We start from the raw sequence: 22,795 nt of genomic DNA, 5'->3' as shown, positions 1-22,795 counted from the left end.
CTAGCTCCTTGGGCACTGCACCTGCCAACAGCAGGATTAAGGCTTTCAGAACCCAGGTCTCTCCTTTTCCAGAACACTGCCTGTGTCCTAGGTTTCAGGATTCTTGTTCTCTCTCTCGACCCCAAAGTTTGTCCTTGGGATTGCATGGGGTCTCAAATGCCACAGAAGAATTCCTATGGCAGGTTACTTCCTAATTTAATGGATTAAATTTGAAGGATAAAGTGCCTTTTCCTGGCACTTGGAGGAGCCCATTCAAACCACTGTAGTCTGATGAGGCCCTGGAGCACAGATGTCCTTTCCCAGAGTACAAATGCTTGAATCTTTGCCTTATTCTCAAAATAAGCAAGTCTCACCCAGGAGAGGGGCCTGCACTCAGCAGTAAGTTTAGCTCACCCTGGCACTCCCCATTTCTTTCACAGTGGCATTCTGCAACTCAGCTCATGGGTGCTGCACAATGCCACTGGGAGAGAGCTGGGCTCCAGAGGGAATGACTTCATTCAGGAGGGAATGATATCTCAGTGCATCCCAAATTGCTCTTCAAATGCACCTCCTTCTCCTCTTAGAATGTGTAGAGAATCCAGACAACCAGTGCAGTGTTTGAGCTGCATTACTTCAACCAGTTTCTAGGTTCTTAGGAGCTGTAAAGGCTGTGCTGTGCCTGTTAGAAGTTATCTGAATTCTGCCCTCAAGAGGAAGAAGTATCCACAAACTGCAGCTTCCTAAGACACTTCTGGTTGTGTGGCCATTTACTCTGGCTGCCTACTACATCCTGTGAAATCAAAATTATTTTGAAGAGACCAGGTACAACTGAGGTAATGAAAGGAAAGAAAAGGAGAGAAGTGAAAATGGCAGCTGTAGCCACTAGCCTCAGTTGAAGGTCTTGTAAAAGAGGCTCTTGGATCAGTATTTTGATTCTGACCATCAGTTTGGAGGCACTTCTTATGCATTTGTTCTTGATCCCAACCACTTACTTCCTGCAACCAGGGGGGAGCTGCTGTCATTGTCATTTGCAGCAGATCCAGGAGTCATAGGTTCCACTTTGCTGGTGCCTGTAGCAGTACTGGCTCAGAGCCAGAGCCAAACAAACTGTGATGAAGTTGACATTGAAGATCTGGTCTGACACATCATGCTCCCTGTCTCCAGTGTCTCCCTAACTGTGCTCCACCGTGCCAAGTCCTAGTTGGCTCAAGCTAGTTCTTTCTCATTTAAGGCTTCATTGGGTTTTTTGAGCCGTGTCAGCTTCAATTAATCAGAATGAAACTAGATATGCAGCACATTAAGTGAGAAACTGACAGGGGTGTGTGATTTTTTTTGCAGCCATGCTGTGCTTTCTATGGCATTCATGGCTGTACTTGGACTGCTGAAGGGGTTATTGTCCTAGATGGCTTTTTGAGTTTTCTCCTTGGGTGTAAAGAAACCAGTTGTTTTTTTCTTCCTGTGTTCTAAGAAACCAGTTGAGTTTTTTAATTCTTATACCTTGCAGTGACATCCTGCTTTCCTACCTCTATGGAGAGAAGATGCTGCTGGGCATGGGCAGAGATCCTGTCATGGGGTACTTGTGTGCACAGCAAGCTGCAGCTCGAGCTCCCTCAAACCCAGCTCAGAAGTATTTCCTTGCCTTCCCCTCTCCTCTTGCAGAGGAGGCTGATGGTGGCTGCTGCAGGGACAGGAAGGAGCAGCCAGCAACATCAGCTCCTGAGCCAGGACTTGTGTGGAGTGATGAAGACCTCAAATCCTCATCATCTGCCCCTGTCCTGGAGTTAACTGCTGACCCACAGCTTTGACAGCAAGGGCCAGAAAGCTGCTGATCAGCAGCCTGCAATCCTCAGGCAGTTTCTCCCACTCTCCCAGCCTTATTTATCCAAGAGCTTCCTGACTGCCAGCTAAGGATTACTGTCTTGCTCTCTCCTCCAGGCTGCTGGTGCAAGCTTATATGTCACTGCTGCCAGCCACTGTGCAGCCTCCTGGGCCATAGCCTGCAGAGCAGCAGCATTTTCTCCCTGGCCAAGAGAGGAGGGCAGTGAGAAGGAAAGAGTATTCTGCACCTTTGAGCCCAGCACATTTACTCCAGAGCATAAAATTAGAGGGGAAAGTGCTGCCCTGAATATCCTATGTTGGGAAGGGATCTAGTTTTGTCTCCCTCCCTACATCTGGGAGTTGTACTACATAGGTGGTGTTGATGGGACAGGAAAGTACCTACTCCATCATTTCCATTTATCCCCCAGCAGAAGTCCAAGCCTGCTGTCTGTAGATTTCTTTATAAATTTTTTCTATTTGAATTAGGATTTTTAAGTCCTGGGTGCATGTTATATTCAGCAAAGAGATCATCACATTATTCTCCCCTGTCCTGAGATGTCTGCTTGTCCTGTCTGCCCATCCCAGGGCAGGGACACGGGCAGGTTTTGACCTAGAGTTGCTGACATCAACAAAGTCAAAGTTCCCCTCCATTTCTGTAGGGCATGCAGAGGATTTCAATCCTTGTTGTCATGTGGTCTGTGAAGTATCACACACTTTTCTGACACTAAGACAACAATAAACAAAACCAAGCAACACCCACTGCTTGTTTGGGCTGTTGACATGTCAGAATGATGGGCTGTGCATCTGAAGAAGCTGAACAGAAGGCTCAGGCAAAATCCTCTGGGAAGTCAAAATAAATTATAGGCCTTTTCCATCTCCTGCTGTGAGATTATTAGTCTTTTAACAGCAGCAGTATTACATGGAGCAGGTCACACATTTCTAATTTTCCCTAGTCCAGGTTCTAAACTCCCTCAGGAAATAATAAAAAGAAGGATGAAACTAAATGGGCGCAGCTGAATATCCAGCACAGGAGGAAACCCAGCAGTTTACCCAGCTCCAAGATGTACACAAACCACATACACTGGTGTCTTCCAGTAACTCCCTCTGCCACATGGCTACGTCTTGGCAGACTTCCTTCCCCTTTGTTTCCTTTTCTAGAATAGAAGGGAAAATAAATCGCCTAGAGCTTTTTTCTAAGTGTTCAGGTACATTTTTCTCTGACTAATCAAACAGGTATTTTGGAGCCTCTGGCAATGCCCTTGGAACCATGCTAAATCCTGGAATTAGAACTGATGCTGCACTCGTATTTTCAAGCAGTTTGCACTAGACTGGCTGTGCCTCTTCAGCGGGCAGGAATTTTTCCCACTGCTGGAACAGAAAATTGAAAATTCTCCATAAACCAGGCACAGCTAGAAATAAATCTGAATACAAATACTGGGGGAATCCTGGTTTCTTGGAAGTCAAGGGAAACCTGTCATTAACTCCATTTGACTACTGTGGCACAGCTGATAACTTTTTTCCAAATGATGTTTTCAGATCTTTTATGAGGGATCCTTTTACAGGAGAGAGTGACAAATTTTACATGTAAACTGTATTTGCATTTTTTTGTTGTTTGCTGTTGATAGGAGTATCAATACTAATGAGAATAATGGCTATTGCTGTTCATGTTATTATTATTATTATTTGTCAACAGAAGTACATATAGATAACAACTTCAGGACCTTCTTTAGCATACAAAATTATGTATCTGCCTGTATTTCATACACATACTTTCAGTGCATGCAGCTGCCCTGAAAAATATTGCTTCAAGAATGACTAAAGTAGGAAAAGAGAGGAGTATGTGGAAGTTTTTCTGATGATTTATCTCATAATAAAATATTTCATTGCATTTGAACAAATACAGTCATGCTTAAAGAAAAGAAGCAAGAAATTATCTCCTGCCAGCTATTTTCAGCAACCATAAAAATCAGTAGCTTGATTCAACTGCCTCAGTAAGGCACCAAACCAGAGGGAGTCAAAGAATAAAAGGAGACATCAATTCAAGTGTTCATTCGTAATTTAACTGCCTGTGAAATGTTCCCTTTACCAAATGGAAATGAGGTTGCTTGGCCCATAAGCCATCCTTTCATAGTCTTGCAGGGTTCACTTCAGAAGCCTTGGTACAAATATGCAGAAAATACAATTTTCAAGTGTAGATGGAAACTCACAATGTACTTTATCTGACAGCTACTGCATTACAAAACAGAATTACAATTTTAAAGCCTTGGGCACTGGCAGGCCTCTGATGTAGGCTATATAAAACCACAGTGACAGACAGTCATTACCAAGGTTAATCTCTGAGAATTAGGACAAGGCAGTCAGTTTTAATATGTCAGTATCAGCTAGGAGCCCATCTGTATCTACTATGGTCCTTACTTTCTTAAATCCAGTTATATAAAAAGATTTTTAGTTGGAAGTTGCAGGTGGTTTTTCAATGAAGACACAATAGAGTAGCAATCATCCCTTATCACCAATTCAGTGTAGACCCTCAAGGCATATCTGCATTAAAGACCTTGTGGAAATAAGCATCTCTTAAATGATACCCAGCATCTCTGACACAACAATGTGTCATGTGTGGGGCTATTGCTTCTCCTACTGACTCTTTATTGACTTCAGTAGGAATGAGGAAAGGACTTATAACATTTAGTTTTGGATGGGGGGATTCTGAGCAGAAAGACACCAGTGTGATTAGCAACAGACATTGTTTCAGACTACAATCTTGTGAGCAGAAATGAAAATACACAGACATTTTTATCAAAATCACATCGAGAGAAAACTTTACTAGATATTAATTAAATAGTTATATCAACAAACCACTAAATAATTTGAAGATGTTATGGAGCAAGGAAACATTTGCAAAGGATAGAGGGTTTTGTAGGAGACATTAGCTTAGCTTACCCTTCTCTGAAACTATATTGAAGATTTTCTATTATGCCTTTCATTAAGAGAAGGAATTGTTCTGTGTTATTTCTAATACGCCTGTAACTATACAGTTGATATTTGTATTTGCATCTATTTCAGCAGGTTTATGCAAGTCATGCCACATGCACAGGGGGGTGCATGAATACATCCAACATGAATGAAGGCACTCAGCCTGAACAGCAGTATGGTGCTGGGAGGTGCAGTCTCCATATCTCCCTCTGTCCTGTAAAATTCCCCTGGGGCTTTCAGCACCATGCTCAGAGATATATCTCCCTGCCAAGGGCTGGCTCTGCCCCAGCCAAGCCAGGACACAGCAGAGCACATGGATTGATTATTAATAGGTAGGTGTCAGATAAGGTTACTACTAGGAAACAAGTTTGAACTGAACCAAGACACTTTCACAATAAAAATGCATCTGTAAGGTACAAAGGTGAAGCAATAATTGAAAGGACAGTAATTACTGAAATGGCAGGACAGTTACATAAATGCTGGAGCAATGAGTGCTAGTATTAGGGAATTTGTACTTACTGGCATCATCCATAAATTCGAATTCACCCCCTAACTCAGCACTAGTCAGGTGGTACTGGTCAGGATCAGTCAGGGCACTCAGCAGAATCAGCAAGACCACCGAATTTATAATCTACAGAGAGAAAAAAAGGAAAAAGATCAGTCTGTGAAAGTAATGCATGAAAAACATCTGGGCAGCACATACCCACGGTGTTCCACACCAACTATGATAGAGACTGTTTTCCAACTGTCCAACTGTAGTATTTAGCTAACCCTGCAATTAGTTTCTCTAAGTTGGTGTAAACAGGGCTTACTTCTTCCTTGAATGGCAGCATGAATATTAAACAAAACAGATTACCTCTTTTCAATCTGACTGTATTCTACACCAGCAAAGTTAACTCAGCCCTTTCAGACTATAAAACATGTTAGCACATCCACCAGTCTTTTTGAGAGTCTTACAAATGGATGCTGTAATCAAGGACTGTCAGCATGGCACAACTAGAATTGGGGGCAGACCCTGTAAAATTGCTAGATGATCAAACAGAAGCTGAATTACTGGAAAAGGCTGTATTTTTAGAGGTCATGACTGCTGCTCTGGCTCAGGTGAGCTGCTGAATGAGGAGGCCTGGGGGGGTGGGAGGAGGTGGCAATGTGAGCCCCCGTGGCTGATGCCCACATTCCTGTGTCATATGGCACAGATGGACATTCATATCCAACAAGGCCTTGGCTATGAAATGCAGTAAGTGAATTAAATGCCAAGAATATCAAGTGATTCAGTAGAAGCGGATTGTCAAGTATCAGCTATGAACGGGTTGGAGAGGTAGCCAAGAGCTGTATTTTAAAACAAATCGGAACAAAATGCTTGTATGGCTTTGAAGTGAAGAGAGCTAATTGCAGAAAAGAAGATTGCTTAGCATGAAATAATGTAGCTAGGCTAAAAGCTTATTCTACAGAACTAGGAAGATAACTGGTGAAAAAGAAAATGGAAAGAAGAAAGCTGAAAACAGTACACTTGGAAAGACGGATTTTATTGCTTTGGTTCTCACTTCAAAGTCATCCTAGTCTGATCACAGGTTACTAACAGCAACAAGAAGGTGTAGAAACACAGGTTATTTCAAGACATAACAGGCTAGAGAATTTCTCAGGTAAGATAGATCCTTTTAGATAGATAAATTCCATCAAGTCTAGCTGATACCAGATCTGTTAGCAATCTTTGAAAACTGCTGGAAATAGATTGAGTTCACAAGACAAGAGAAGAGCAAGCACAGTTTATGCATTTTCAAAATGGAAAGGTCAGTTTCTAGATAGACTGTGAGATTTAAGAACAAAAGAACAGATAATCACACAGCCTCCCCATTAACACTTCAGATTTGCATGGTCACAAGTAACAATCACCATGGGCTTGTCAAGGACGAATTTTAAGTTATTTTATTTTCCTTCTCTGGCAAAGAAGCCTTATGGACAGGGCAGAAACAGTAGAAAACATCTCTGCATCTTAGCATACTTTTTGACATTATGAGATTCTCATAAATGTGCAAGGAAAAGCTGGTTTGGTTGAATGTGCAGGAAGGTGAATGCACAGCCAGCTGAATAATTCTACTGAAAGAACAGCTGTCACAGATTTAAGGACTCACAGCCAGCACAGAAAATATATTGATTAGTGTTTTCCAGTATTGTTAAGAGACTTATTTCAAGTCACTTGTAACTTCTACCTTTCACTAATTTGCAGACAATGCCAAGTTTGTAAGCACTTTGGGAAATAAGGTTAAAATTATTTTGACCAACTAGAGCAGAATTCAGACAACAGAGCACAATTCAACACCAAAAAGCATAGAGAAACACATTTGTGAAGAACTTCAGAAGAACATGAGGCAAAGGAAACCTAAGTGACAGCTGCTCAGACAGGAGTCTGGGTATGACAGTGAATTAACTGAACATGACTCAGTGGACTCACGTAAGCTCATCTTTGTGGCTACATGGTGGTGGGCAGTGCTGCAGAAACCTGGGTATCAGATGCATAAACTATCCTCCCACTTGCCCTCCCTCTGCAGAAAGGATTCAAAGTCCTTCCAAAATGTATAAGGAAAAGCCCTAGGGAGGAAGGACCCTGCATCAGGTCAGAGGGTAGCCAGACATCAGAATGTAGGACAGATAGGGAAAAAACTGGGGTTGCTTAACAAGGAAAAGGTAGGGGGAGGTGCTCTCAGGCTTTTAGGAGAAGAAAGGTGGTGGTGGAGGGGAAAGAACAAGGCAACAAACTTCCTCCAGATCCACGGAGTAAACAGATCTGAATTATAGCAAAAGAAAATTTAAGTTAGACATCGTGGTGAACAATAAGAAAAGAAGCAGATAATAATTTGTCTGGAGGGGGTTAGAGATCATCATTACTGCATTTTTACATAGAGTAGTTAAATAACTTTGTGTTGGGAAAGCTGTAGAATGATCTTGGCTTTCTCTTGGTTTTGAAGACATCAGATGACTATCACAATTCAAAGTTACATTCCTTAAGTCTTACTGGGTTTTAACATTATGTACAACTCCATATCGCAACCTAGCTTTAGTTTCATTCTGCTTTGTGGAAAGCTAGAACACATAAACCAGTAATAAATATGTTACCTAACAAGAGTACTCAAAATATCCAAGCAATCAGAAACCATAAATGTGTAGAGTGTTGTTACTGTAAAGACATTTTCTTTGGGTAAAAATATAGCCATGAAAATTCATAAAATATTGACCTAGGCACTCTACTTTCTCCTTATGGATATGTCCTGATTCAGATTATGTGACTGTCGGCATTGCCTTAAATTCTGTATAAGACATACATTGTGTTTGCCTGATGTCCTGGTTTACAATACAACATACATATTCTATTACCATCTGAGAAGGGTGATCATCCTTATCTCAGTGGGAAATGTCTTCTGTTGATGGGCCATAACTGATAAGGGTGATCATTCTTATCTCTGTGGGAAGTATCTTCTGTTAATGGGCCATTCAGTCCTACTGTCTAACTGATAAGATTACATCATCCCACTGGGAGATGCTCCAGCCAGGAGGACGAGCCAAGCCTTTCCTACCTAGATAAAAAACTGAGGTTTAGAACGCCAAAGGCAGCCTTTTTCCACTGGATTCCAGAGGAAGAACCAGGTTTTTATCCACATCATCGCTTTGGAGGGAAACTGCACCAGCACCCTGACTGACAGGGTATCAGGTTATATTCTGACTCTGTCAGTGGTTTTATTTTTATTATTGCATGTATTTTGTTTTTTCTCCTTTTTTTTTTCCCCCTTCCCTATTAAAAATTGTATTATTGACTTGAAGTCTCAATGGTTTTGCTGTTCAAACCAGTACACCTGATCTGAAGTCTGCTGCAGTCAGTAGGAATCTCTGTAATGCTCTTTAGTGCATTACTTTTCTGTCCTATCATTTTGTTCTTTTGAGATCCTCATAATCATCTGAGCACTTTCCAGCTGTGCTGTCAGCAGTGCAAGTCAAATACACCGCGTGTTTGTTTGCTCTCTCTTCCTCCTAGAAATGTGTGCACAGTTGGGTGTATTGTGTTCATTAGGGTTTTCCTTTTGTTTTGAAAGTGATGTGACTGTTGAATGTCAAAAAATGCTTTAATGCATAAAGTCAGTGTGTCTAAAAACTTACTGATGTAATGTTTTCCAAGGATACACAATCAAGGACAAGAGCATAAAAAATTATTCCCTGTTGGTATATGCAGTCAGTATGAGAGTTGAAATCTCCACTCTAGGAAAAGCAAAAGAGATTCCTGTACTCTTTTGATATGACCAAAATTTCCTTCAAGAGGCTCTGCATTTCTTCAGGAATAAATAGTGTAACAACCAATTAGCAATGTTTAGAAAGCATTTTAATTATACAAAGTTTCAGGAAGCTGCTAAACCCTATACCTTCCCAGTGAGACACACTGTCCTCCTTTTACAGATGGAGAAACTGAAACTTGTCCATGGCCATACAGCAGTGGGTTGTAGCAGGATGCTCTCCATAGAATGGCATAAAATAACTTGAACAATGTGTCCTATTTGCAAAGCTTTCAGTGGTAAATGAAGAAGGGGGATTCATGCTGCTTTTGGTGTAGAACAATGCTGAAGCCAAGTCTGACTCAATCCCGCAACCCCGAAGTTAAACATTCTGATAGTGAGATGAAAACGTGGTAGACCTGGTAAAAGATGTGGAGAAAGGCACAAACAAGTGACACTGCTGATAGTTTATCTAAAGCTGCTGAGCTGACACAGCTGGCCTGGAGACATAATGGCTGACAATCACCCAGTCCCAAACCTGAGCAGCAGGGTTTTCTACGATACCCCTTCTTGGAGTGCATGTGTGGAGACTTCTGCCTTGAGTGGGGATGCCCTTCAAGGTTACCTTTCAAGAAACTGGCCCATGGTCATTGATATGGGTGAGTAACATCAATCTGTTAATAATAATAAATTATAAATTAATAATTTTTGTTAGCTTTAATACAATTGTTCCAATATTGCTTCATGGGGTACTATAACGGCTGTTATAGCTCTTACACTGTGTATAAGATATTATAAGCTCTTATACTGTGATTAAGATAGCTTTGTCTAACCATTATAATAATAAAAATAGTAATAAAAAATCATATATATATATATATATATATATATATATATATATATATATATATATATATATATATATATATATTTATTTATTTATTTATTTATTTATTTATTTAAATATATCAGCTTTACTGTCCTTTATCCTGTGGGACAAAATTGTATAAAGGTTCAATGATACCTATATAATCCTTTAGACATAAACTGTTGACAAAGCCTGGGCTTAAGACTGGATCCATCCATACCCAGACTTCTCTATGAGGAGTTTAAAAAGCAAGGGGAACCTTTCTATACCCTATGACTCAACAGGAGGGCTTCTTTAATAAACTTTAGATGAAGCTCCCACTCTGCCCATGGGAGGTGTTCAATAAGAATAAAACACAAGGCTTTGTACTATCAAGTCTGAACTGTGACCACTGGGTTCTACAGCTGATTGCAGCCCCAGTGCAATCCCAGGGGCTCAGGAGAGGAGCTCCAGGGACACTAACAAGCCTTATTTGACCTGCACAGCCCAGTCTGGGCCTCTCCACACCCCTGCCTGGGACCCCGTCCAAGTCAGTCTGGGGTCATCAGTCTCTGTCCCAGTGGTACAAGAGGCCAGTCTCCAGCCGTGCTTCCTGGGTGGACCCTGTAAACGCTTGTCTCCAGCTGGTCCCAGCTCTCCTTGCTTTTGGGTGGCCCCCCTGGTTTATCACCTGCCCTGTTGGGGCTGTTGGTGAACCCCATGATCAGTTCCAATTCTGCTTCTGGGCTCAGTCCCAGCAGGATGGTGTTGAGTGCCCTAGCAACACACTGGACAAAGATCCAACAGGAAGTCCCAAAAATGCCCAAGTGTCCTCTTATTTGATATGGAAATAAAATACATATTTTTTAAAAATCTCAAAATCTCACTTTTTTTTGGCAGCCAGATGGAATCACATCCGCTCTTTAATCAATGGAGGGAAGGACAATAACTGCTTTACAGAGAGAGACCACAGAATTTATGAAGCCAAGGGGAGAAAGGAAATATTATGCAAGAGACATCCAGAAACTGGAGAAGTAACTGGAGTTCCTGCTGTGGGCTTACAAAACATAATTTCAGATATCAGAAGATACTTTAAATAGCAACAGCTCTGTGAGGAAGGTGCACGCAGACATGAGCAAGACAGACAGCAAGTTGTCTGATGTTACAATGTAAAGATGTGCCCAAAAGTATGTATTATATTACCATCTGTTGAAACCAGGTGGGGCAGTGATCCTCATCCCTGTAGGAGATATCCTTTGTTAATGGGTCATCGGTTAAAAAAAAAGAGGTGGGGCACTGTTCTTTATCTTTTCCATGATCCATCCTTCCTCCAGGAAGATATCTTCTGTTAATGGGCCATTGAGTCCCACTGCATGACTGGTAAAATTACATCATCCCATTGTGAGCTGCTCTACCCAGGGGGAGGAGCCAAACATTTCCTACCTAGATAAAAACTGAGATTTGGAGCACCAAGGCAGCTCTTACCCACTGGTTTCCAGAGGACAAGAGCTACCAGGATCACTATTTCAACAAGACCACTTCATCTGGACTGCTACCACCACCCTAAATAGCAGGGTGTCAGGTTGTATTCTCAGCCTGTCAGTGGCTTTCTTTTGTACTATGGCATGTATTTTATTTTTTGGTTTTTTTCCTACTAAATTGTATTTCTGACTTTGAGTCTCTCACTGGTTTTGCCTTCAAACCATTACACTGGTGATGAGGCTGGGACTGGCACCACCAGCCACTGATGCTGCTGTCACCTGCACTGTGATAAATAACCAGCAGCTTAAGCACACTGTGAGGCAGTTCTGCTGGAGAGACTATCCAGTGCTTAGGATGCAAGGACACAGCCTCATGTCTTCCACAGGCAGCATCCAGCAATTAGAAACTACATAATGTGCTAAAATTTCAGATTTCTACTGCCAATAGGTCACCTTTTTTCCATGTCATTTGTTACAGAGATCATCAGTGAACTGCGGTGACTCATGGGAATAAAATGCAGGGGGGAGGTGTCAGAAACCACTGCAGCAACAGGTGATCAGAAAATAAATATCACTATATTTTCAGACCTTTTGTAATAGTACAGCTGCATGGTATGTCTACCAGCTCATCTAAATTAAAATTAGTTCCTGTAGCTCCTAAGAGCATGCCATTAACATGGATCTACTGATGATTCCTAACTCAAGCAGAGAAACGCTTTTGCAGGCAAGTTACATTAATGACTGTAAACACTGTAAGAATTGCCAGGAGTTACAATGGCTTTCAGTCAACAGTCAAAATAAAACAGCCTTGATAAAGGAGTTTAGAAGAGGAAATATTATGCTCACTTTAAATCAATACATTGCATTAAAGATACAGTGTTGTTTCTATTGAAGTCTACAGGGTCCCCTCTACAAATATTCCACTACAGTTCTCCCAAGACTTTCTAATGCAGTGTAGAGAGATACCTATATTTACAGGAAAAAAGAAGAGCCCTCCCCCATTTTATTTCTATTGAGTGTTCAATTTATAACTCAATCCATGCATGTAGCAGTCTGAACGTTATGGGTGGTGAAAGATGTTGGTATAGTTTTAATTCTGTGACTGTTTTCAGCCTCACTGAACTCACGAGAGATCCACTTAAGCACCCTCCTAAAATCCCAGCACTGGTGGAGAACTAACTCCCTACCTGTGTCCCTTTTTACAGTTCCAGAGCTGGTTTCATGACACTGTGAAGCCCAGTAATATGTAGGAACTGGCACATGGAGTTCTATATCCCACAAAACTGGCATGGTTTAGTTTGTTGTCCTCTGCAGAGATACTAAGGAACCAAATTGCTAACGACATTAATTTCAGCGGTAAGAAATCCTAAACATTTTTACTAAAACTTAAGAAAATCTCAAGCAGAACCCACTTACCCTCTTCTCTGTCTCCAAAAAACTCAAAGCAATTTTATGAGTCTAGCTACCTGTTCTTTACAGAAATGATAGAAACAAAACATCAGTCTTGAACTACTTTTGCTCCTTGAAACTGAACAGATTAGTATTTTCTAGCACTTGGATATCTGAAGTCAGTATCACTATCAGATAAAGTAAGAATGTATGGAAAATGTCTATTTCAGTTTCTCAATGTCTAATTCTCCCTATCTTCCTTTCCCTTCTCACTAGGCATGTTCTTTGCATATTTTCTTCATTTTTTCTTTAGGAGTAGAACATATAAGTAAAAGCAAGAACTCTTTTGTTCATCAAAAGGACAAAAGAACTCTACACAGGAAAAAAAAATTGGGTTCAGGATTTAACTAGCTCAGGGTAGATTTGCACTACCTGGGGTGCCTTTCCCAGACTTTCTGTTAGCGTAGATAATGTATTCATATTTATTGCCCCATATAGGCAGATTTTTATATCTGTTCTCTGTCTCCCCCTCTTACACAGTTTTGTGTTTGTTAGTGTTCATCAGGGGCTTTTTCTGAGCTCTGAAGAAGAAACAAGGAGGAAATTTATCAATGAAGGTTTTAAGCTGAGTGCTGTGAAGAGCAAGTAAATAGCACAGGAAGAAACAAGAAACAAGATGTCCCTTCTGTGTGTACCCAAGTTCTTTAACAAGTCTCACAGCAGTGACTCAATCTCTTTCCCTCTCAGGGCACAGGAGCTACATCTGAGCCCACCACAGCCACTGGCTTGAACTCCAGGAATGGAGGAGCAGGAGAGCCCCGGTTGTCAGTGTAGACACCTCTCTCTTTTTTTCTGCCATGTAAGCCTTCTGCCTCATGCTAACAAAAATGTTTCAACTTTCCAGTGCTCAGGGACAAGCTGCAGATAAGTTAGTGATGCACAATTTAATGAGTGGTCCAAGTTAGAAACTCAGACACTCTTAATTATCTTTTCATCCAATGGAACAAAACAGTCTGAAGGGAAACAGAAAGAGGAGCTCTTGAACTTGGGTTAAAAGAGAATCCTTCACTCCTTTGACCAGTGAAACTCGTTATGAGGCATTATTACTGATGCCAAAAGGCTGAAGGAATTCAGAAAAGGATGAACTATTTATTAAGGAAATACAAGTGTTTAGTCATATCACAAAAGATCTTAAAAAAACAAAATGCATGCCTTCCTGTTTCAGGTGACTGCTCAGCCTTAACATTACAGGAAAATAAAAGAAAATATTGTCCCTGAACAAGCTGTTCTTTCTCCTTGTCTCTCTCCATGCTTTTCTCAAAGCATGGTTTCGGCTGCTATCTGAAACACTGCACTGGAATAGGGAGAGCATTAGTCAGGTCAGAAGTAGAAACCAGGTTTTTATATCCTTTAACTTGGGGAAGATAGGGTAGAGTCTGCAATTCTTGTCACTGTTTTTCCATATTACTTATGAGAAGGCAAAGAATCATCCAGGCAGGCTCAGACTAGCATATTATGAAGTCCATATTATAGAGAGCATATAATAGAAAGCTGCATGAAGTATTTCAATCAAACTTTATACAGAATTTCAGCTTTGATTGCTATGACACTAAACACTGATCTTTAAAAACTATCCTGATTAAATTGCTATAGGAAGTCCAGGATAATTTGCCAGCACTCTTCTATACAAATGACTCAACTACTGCTTACTGCCAGCCTTTTAACAGGCTTAAAACCAAAACCACAAGAGGTCTGTTGTTACTGAAGTATGGTAATGGTGAAATTTATTTTAAAAAATAGATGGACAGATTGTGCAATATGCACAAGAGATTTCTGCCTCCCTAAAGATAGATGCCTCCTGAGGGGAACTTGAGACTGTGAGTTCAGATGCCTAAGGGAACTTGTGATAAGGCAAAGATGACACTATTGTTCAATCATCTCAGGGAGAAGGAAGCAAGGCTGAGGGAGAATAAAGTTTCCCCCAGAAAACCAAACCCAGCAGCTGTCCCAAAAATCAGTTCTGGCTGGGTTTGAGGTGGGGGAGGCCACAGCCCACAGCCTCATCTGCTGAGGCCAGGTTTGCACAGAATCCCCCCCCCAGCCAAGGGGGGAGGAGGACAGTTTTGGGTGTGTGGCATAACTTCAGCTCAGGGACAGTGAACACCCATCCTCCCTTACACCAACCCCAGAGGCCACATCCATGGGACATTCACATGAGAGGCAGCTGAGGGGGTGTCATAATCCATGGGGGTGTCATAACCCATCAAAGTGTCCCCAAAGTGCTCCCCTGACTTTCTCCTGAGGCCTTGCACTAGAACACTGCACGTGATGGAAAAGTGATGCCACTGCTCCAGAGTCTGTTGCAAGAGACTGGGTCAAACTTGTTCCCTGCAGGGGAGGTCCCTGGGCATTCCCACCTGGCCTGAGTGTGTATTGATTAATCCACCAAAGTCATTGCTCTGCAGGACCCTTACCACCAAGAAGATCAGAAGAACAGGATTAATGGGATGCCATCAGGATCCATGGAGTGATAATATTTTCTAATTAATCTGTGTCACTCTCTTCTTCTACCCTCTCCTTTTTCTATTTCTTTCTATCTCTTTCTACCTCCCATTTGCTGTTAAATAAAATCCGTGCTACTCAGTTTGGCATATGGTCTTGCTTGTACCTTAATTTGGGCAGAGGCATCTCTTTCATAATTGAAATAACTGGAACATAACATTACTTAATCTTACTCTTTTGCTGGTTTGAGGAAACAAGCTATTTGTAGACAAATTTATCAGTGGAGTCTTTGTTACTTTTCCATTGTATTTAAAGGAAGTTTAACCTGTATCTAAGGAAAGTCCTGAAAATAATTGCTGACGTCTTCTGCCCAGCAAGAACTCTAGGGAAATATTTATGAGGAAATACAACCACATATACAATTTCCAGATCATCTCACAATTTCTCCCAAGGGTCATCTTGGTTCAGGATGCAGTGGAAAATGAGCAAAGAATTAGTAGTAGAAAAAGAGTTATTCAAGTGGGATTTATTTGGTTTCTGCATTTATCCTTGACTTCCAAAAAATGCATGTTTGAGCCTTGCAGGTGGCTGTGAAAGCTTGAGGGTAGACCTGCTCAAGTGTGACTGTGATGCAAGCTGTGGCAGCTCCCACAGATATTTTGTGGGACTTGTGACAGAGGATGGGCGAGGCAACGTCGCTGTAGCTGCTGACCCGGGCTGGACTGTCCAGTGACGTCCTGGCCCTGGCCAGCACTTGTGTGCCCTACACCCACAGCAGCCACAGCACTGTCCCAGCACTGTCCGTGCTCACAGTCCCCTCCAGCCTCTTTGGACACTTGCCACCGCTCCGCTGAGACCACTGTGCTCTGGTTTTGAGAGCAAGCCACATACGGCCACTTCATTAAAAAAACAGCCTAACAAAAAACAACACCAAAACACACCAAATCACTCATCTATTATTCTTAGGTAGCCACCACAGGCAATATCCCCAGAAGCCATACCAGTTACTACACCCTTGAAGCACTCTGCAGCCCAAGGCAGGGCCTTAGTCATGCAAGGAAGAAGTGGAAGGAGGGTACAATACAGATAATTACTGGAATAGTAAAGAACACGATCCCATGTATCCTGTCTGTCTAGCCACAGCTGTTTCACTGTTGGGAAATGCATCTCTCCAAGGTGAAAATCTCCCACAAACTTGTGTTTCTGCCAAAAGCATTTATCCTGTCTGCTTTAAGCAGCTTAATATATCTCTGGATAGAACAAGACCTTGCTCAGCACATGCCAGCATCAAAATGAAAAGCAGTCACAGCACTCTCAAAACACTTTCCAAGGCTGAGTACCAGGATGACAATAGTTAGAGCACACTGCAGACACCTGAAAAAGAGCTGACCCGCAGGAGGTCAAAGAACAGTTACAAGTCCATATTAATTTTCAGTGATGTTTTGCTGACAATTCAACTCACATCGACCAGGAGCACTCTCTCACACCTTCAAACACAAGCATGGCTCTTTGCTTCTTATTCTGCTGTTTGGAGATTTGGGACTTTAAACCTCCAGCCCTGCTGGAAAACAGCACAGAAATTGCCCTGCACATTTTCAGGCCTCAGACACTTTAAATTTCCAGAGTTTTACAGTCAAAGCACAAGCCTCACAATAAAACAAGAGAAGAAGAAAGCAATCAAGGAAATTAATTCCTGGCTATTTTGCAACATCCGTTCCATATGTCCAAGAATATATAAGACTAATTGCATTTTCACTGACGTCAGTCTAATCAACGATCAGTTTAGGAAGCTTAATGTGTTCTCCTCTGGCTCACTAGGAGATACATATTAACCTTCAACAGAACTTCCAAACACATTTCACTTGATTAATGTAATACCTTCTCTCCTTTCTATAAATATATTAATGACTTTTTGTATAAAAACCCAAATGTGATTATAACGTACTGAACTCTTAATGGAATTCTCTCCTTCAACAAGCATTTTATGTAAACTTTATTCCTCTTACAACCAACCAGATGTTTTATCACTGGAGGGAATTTATTATCCCATGAAGTCCTTAATAAGAAAAAAAGGGTATTTTACAAAGGTTTGCATTTTCTGAGCTGATAATTGTATTGATTACATGAGACAACGGTGTCATGATCAAGACAACTGACACAGATTGTCAGCTGTCATTGCAATGATTACATACTCTATGAAATATCCTACCGTGGTATTTGGGGTTATAAGAAAAACTGCCTATGTTAGGGGATTAGAGCTTAAAGACATTTTCATAAATCCTTGTGCTGTATCACAGACTAATAAACAGTTCAGTAAGTGCAGGGGCTGCCCAAAAGACATTTTCAAGAAATTGTATCCCTCCAATGATTTAAAAGGTTTTTGCAAGAAAAAGCATCTTTAATAAATGTTTTAATGTTATACTGATGAATGACAGAGTCTAGGACAGGCTAATAAAATGCTGCTTCGACTTCCCCCTGCAGCACAGGAAACACAAATCCAGCTATTTTCACCTCGAACAAAAAGCACAGGGGACTTGGGATATGGTGTATCAATGAACCTATCCTTTGCTCAGATAACCTTTTTGGCCTGTTCAGGGATGGATTCTGTCACACACAGGTCAGTGATTAGGCTCTTTGCAAGCTATCCTATTGATCGTGCCATTTAAATTCCTCCCATACATTCATCTTGTAATTCAACTGAAGAGGGCCTGAAGCCTGAATTGGAGAAAAAATATGGGATAAAGTCCTGCACTGCAAAAATCAACCTGGGCTTGTGCAGAGCAGGGAGGAGTTCTTTAAGGAGCTCTCCTGATGCATTCTTGAAGCTAACAACTGTTATATTATTTAACAATGTATCTCTAGAGAAGTTACAATCAGAATGCGGTTATTGAGATGGTCCTTCAGATGAGATAATTTTGTTCATGCTAATGATCATTATTGGTCTTTATTCTTTGCTATGACATACCTAAAATGCATACGTGTGCTTTCAGTTTGTTAAGCAAATACACACAGGGCCTAAGCAGGTATTTGTGTGCAGAATTAGTAATTTTTTCCCCCGGTCTTGAAGATAATGAAATGGATGTGATCTGGTACAAGAGCATATACCCTGGACCTCCTCTCACTTCAGTCTCAGTTGGATGTTCAACATGTACATCAATCATCAGGGAAGCCTTTAAAAGTAAGATTCATATTCTCCTGTACACATAATAAATTCCAAGTTTTCTCTCTACTCTCCTCAATAGCAAACATGTGCATAGAAAGAGTCTAATGAGTTACTTGGGAATGTTACTGCTTTTTTTTTTTCCCATGATCTTGTCATTTATCTTACAAAGTACATACAGTAGAAAAACTAATGATCATTTTATAGACATGGCACTTGGGACATGAATAGTTAACCAATCCAACCATTTCTGTAAGAACCGGGAATCTCAAGTAATTACACATTATGACACCTTCACTTGCTAGTGGAGAATTTTCACGTACTGCTGACACTAGATCTCCTACCAAGGGATGGGAGTTAGCAATGTCATTGGCACCACCCAGCTCTTTCCCCTGAATATACAGCCCAGGTCTTGGCCATGGAGGGTCAAACACCTGGTGAATCCACAGCAGGCCCTTTTCTGCAAGAATTCTTTCCCCAGGGCCACTAGTGCTGGACTGGCACTGGAGGTGGTAAAGGTGGTGTTGCAGGATAACCCAAGCCAACCCCCAGCTACATCCCACTGGCACAACATGGGAAGCAACATCCCTGGGTGATATGAAGGAACTGAACCTTCAGTGAGCTGGCTACTATGACCCTTCCTACGGGCATAAAGTTGAAAATCCTTTATTTTTAGCCCACTTCAATCCACATAAAAACAAAGCAAGTTAATTTTCCAAGTAAAACACATATCTGTACTCATGAAAATCCCCACAACCTGACACTGAGATACACCAGGCTTTCTAATTGTGCAATTTTGCTCTTTTCACAAATTCAGTTCTTTTTTTCAGTTTTCACAATGTGATTCTCATGTGTTTAAAAATAATCAAGAACTTCTTAAAATTTCTTTATTTTCCCTAAAAGGGCCTTTACATCCTGTTCAAGGGACCCTCAGTTACAACTGTTTGCTGATGTGAGTAGTCTCAGACAGTGTAAAGGTTGCAGGAGTGCAGAAGGAGCAGCTTGGAAGGATCCAGTGAAGGGATATTTTGTTTACATGAGCAGTCACTGCTGACCTCCACCCCCTGCCAAGTAAGCCAAGATTACTGAAATCTTCTAACTGGTATTTAAGCACATTGCCATACATGCTGTTTCACATGAGGCTTGAAAAATATCAGGACATAAATGTGGCCTAGTGACAAAATATATATTTTCATTCTCCTTTTGACATCAGATCAAGAGCACTCAATCAAGTGAACAATCCTGTTAGGGTGTTCAACCTTAATTCAGTGAGAACGTAACACGTTGTGCTTTTCTTTTGCTTCACAATGTAAGCCTACTACCAGTAGATTTTTTCATCATTAGGGTTCAATCCTTTTATTAAAAAATGGCTGGGATAGAGACAGATATTAGACATGCTTTCAACAGTATATTCAGAAAAATCCAGACCTGAAATGTCACAACAAGCAATTCATGCTGAGCCTTCCACAAATAGCAGCTCAAACATTTAACCCACCCTGGCTAAAACTTCAGCTTGCTCTATTTATGTTCTTAGTGCACATCCTTCAGTGAGAGCCACACAGCTCGATAACTTGTGGTTATAAAAGGTTCTCAGCCTTCCATTAGTTTTTATTTTTAGCCCCTCACTGTCAGGACCTCAGGGAGTGCAGAGGGAGGGCAGCAGCTCCCCAGGCATGGCAATGGCTCCTGGGGTTCTGGGGGGAATTGTGGGACCCCAGGGAGGAGCAGCCTGTGCTCAGGGCATTGAGGCAGGTAGCAGGAGGCACTGGGTACACAGAGCTCAAAAATGAAGGATCATTCTTTCATTGTTTTTTTGTTGTTGTTGTTTTTTTTTAACTGATACCTTACAATTTCATCTTCTCCCCACCAAAGTCAACCAGAAAAAATCAGGATTCCTCTTATCCCACATGGTGTCAGTAAATCCTCAGGGTGTGCAGAAGCCCCACTGCCACTGCCAGGAGGGTGGAAAATCCTTCCATGACACTCCCAGCGTATCTGATGTTGTTCCTTCTCTGTATTTTGGACAAGGAAAGTGGAGTCAATTTCCTCAGGAAGAAGTCACACTGTGTTTATAAATGCTGTCACTGACAGGGGTGTTGTTATTCTGACTCACCAGCACTGACTGGGTCACTTGGAAACAGAAATGCTGGTTTTTCCCTGGACTCCAGCACCTGCTGGTGATCAGAACTGAAGCTGGCTCTGAAGAGCACCGTGACAAAATTAAGTTGTTGGAAGTGACTTTTTAATTTTACTTGGTTTGGTTTTTTTATTTTATTTTATTTTTTTAATACAACACTTCTAAGAATTTTGTGCCCGAAATGTTTCTGCATTACTATTGTGACCTCGGATTTCATGTTATAATATAGAGAAGAGATGTACAGCCCATCTTACATAAAACCCCAAAAATTAATAACCAGCCAAACCAAAGTGGTCCTCAGATTTGAAATAAACATTAATGCCCAGCCAGCCATATTACTGACATTTTAATCCTCAGCATAATGTTTGTATTTAGCATTGCATTACCCCTATTAAACTTTTCTCCCCAGAGCAGCACACTAGTTCATGAAGTGTGGGCTATTCTGCAACCCCATTAGATATTCTTTTCTGGAAATTTCCCCTGGCTACTTCAACCTTTACAAGTTACTTTTGACACTGAAGTGCCTCAGTGCTCAGTGACAGTATATATATTGCATTATTATGCCATATTGCAATATCATGCAGTGGTTACTCTAGATGCAGTACCAATGGCTCTACCAGGAAAAAACTACTGAAACACAAGAGCTATAGAAACATTAGCATTCTGAGATCCATTATGTTCTAAAATAAAGATAAATATTTATTTCCCAGCTATTGATACACTGTGTCTGTGGCTGCTGTGCTTGTGTTGGAAAAGCACACTGTTCTGCCCCTTACTCCTGTGGGAAAACTCCCTCAACAGCAGCACAGATGTCTCCACATGCACTCAGCTTCCCCCTCTCCCCACTACTTGTAGGAGTCCAAAAACTCAGTTAAAAATGAAAATGAAACAGCCCCCCAGCTTAGTGATGGGGGTGGAATGTTGAGACACAGCACTGATGCTATGCCAGCACTGCTCAGCAGCAGCCAAAACACTGATGTGTTATCAACACCTTTCCAATTCCCAGAGCACAGCATGGCACTGGGAGGTTGCTATGGGAAGGTGAATTCCATCTCAGCTGCTGGCTTTTTCCACATTTACTCAGACATTAAATTCTGCCTCCTGAAATTCTGATAACTCAAATTCATGGTTCAACATATGAAAATGTTGTGTTTTTCAAAAGCCTGCCAAAACTTTTAAGCTTCTGCTTTTTTCTCCTCATCCTTCAGAAGCCTCTACTACTGAATCATTGTATTCATGGTCATAGAATTAATAAAACTTACACTTCACAGGTAGTGAGAAATGAAAAAGCAACAAGAAAACTACTCATTCTTTAGGTTGATGTTTTTTCCCCTCAAGTAATTTCCCATAAATAACAATGGCAAAGAGTACGCGGAATACATGTTGGTGTTGCAAAAAAACAGAGAGGGTTTTTGAACTTTGAAATAATGCTCATCGGTCATGTGTGGTTTGGAGTAACACAATCACCCAAAATGCATGCAGAGATAAAAAAAGGTCACCACGACAACATTTATTTTTATGTTAAACCTGAACAGCACATGGTAACCAAGCCATAATTGTTCTTCTGAGCCGAAGAAATCCATTTGTATATGACTTTGTCAACCAGACCTTTCAACCAGGGCTATTCATTCAAGGAGCTAGTCCTTCCTTCCTTATTGTTTCCTAACATAATAAGCAATCAAAAAGGTTTAGCATTTATTATCTACATGCATCTAAATATCTATTCTTAATGATTAAATTTAAAATTCAAATGCTTGCCATAGCAAAGAAAGCACAGAAAAATGTACCGTATCAGACTGAAGTAATTTAGAAATCCACCTTGAAAAAGTTATGAAAGCAAAAGAAGCAAGAGGTGTACATTTGGAAATACCTGCTCATAGGAATGGAAATTTAAAACCAGATTTTGCAGTAAAAGACTATGTGAAACTGGCCCAATGGTATTTAAATGCTCATAACAGATAAACAGGTAACAGTTTAAAAAGCTAGCAGTCTTTTCTTTGCATCGAAGACCGGGTGATGCACTTCCCTCTTCCTCAAATAAATTCAGGTCCACTGAACAGCTAAAATATCTGTATCCCTGTCTCTGCAGAGCCAATGTGAAAAGGCTTCATTCAGCTGAAGGCAGAAAGAAAAAATAAGCACCCTAGAAGAAGTACCCAAAAGCATTCAGGTCATATTACAACTTAGCAAAACTTAATTGCAAAGAGAGGCATCTTTTACAATACTGTCAGTATTGTAGGTACTAAAGGCTGT

The 22,795-nt window shown here is 41.1% G+C and overlaps 1 protein-coding gene across 1 annotated transcript in view; it reads right to left on the bottom strand.

Moving 5' to 3' along the window:
* Positions 1-22,795, bottom strand: part of LAPTM4B (lysosomal protein transmembrane 4 beta) — a 59,124-nt gene that overhangs the window by 34,975 nt on the left and 1,354 nt on the right. The window contains exon 2 of the mRNA XM_062503196.1: positions 5,287-5,398. Within this exon, the coding sequence (XP_062359180.1) occupies positions 5,287-5,398 (112 nt within the window). The remainder of the gene's footprint in view (positions 1-5,286; positions 5,399-22,795) is intronic.

The sequence above is a fragment of the Cinclus cinclus genome, chromosome 1, assembly GCF_963662255.1.
Source record: "Cinclus cinclus chromosome 1, bCinCin1.1, whole genome shotgun sequence".
Lineage (NCBI taxonomy): Eukaryota > Metazoa > Chordata > Aves > Passeriformes > Cinclidae > Cinclus > Cinclus cinclus.
The sequence above is the reverse complement of the archived record's forward strand: the minus strand, read 5'-3'. Positions and strand labels throughout refer to the sequence as shown.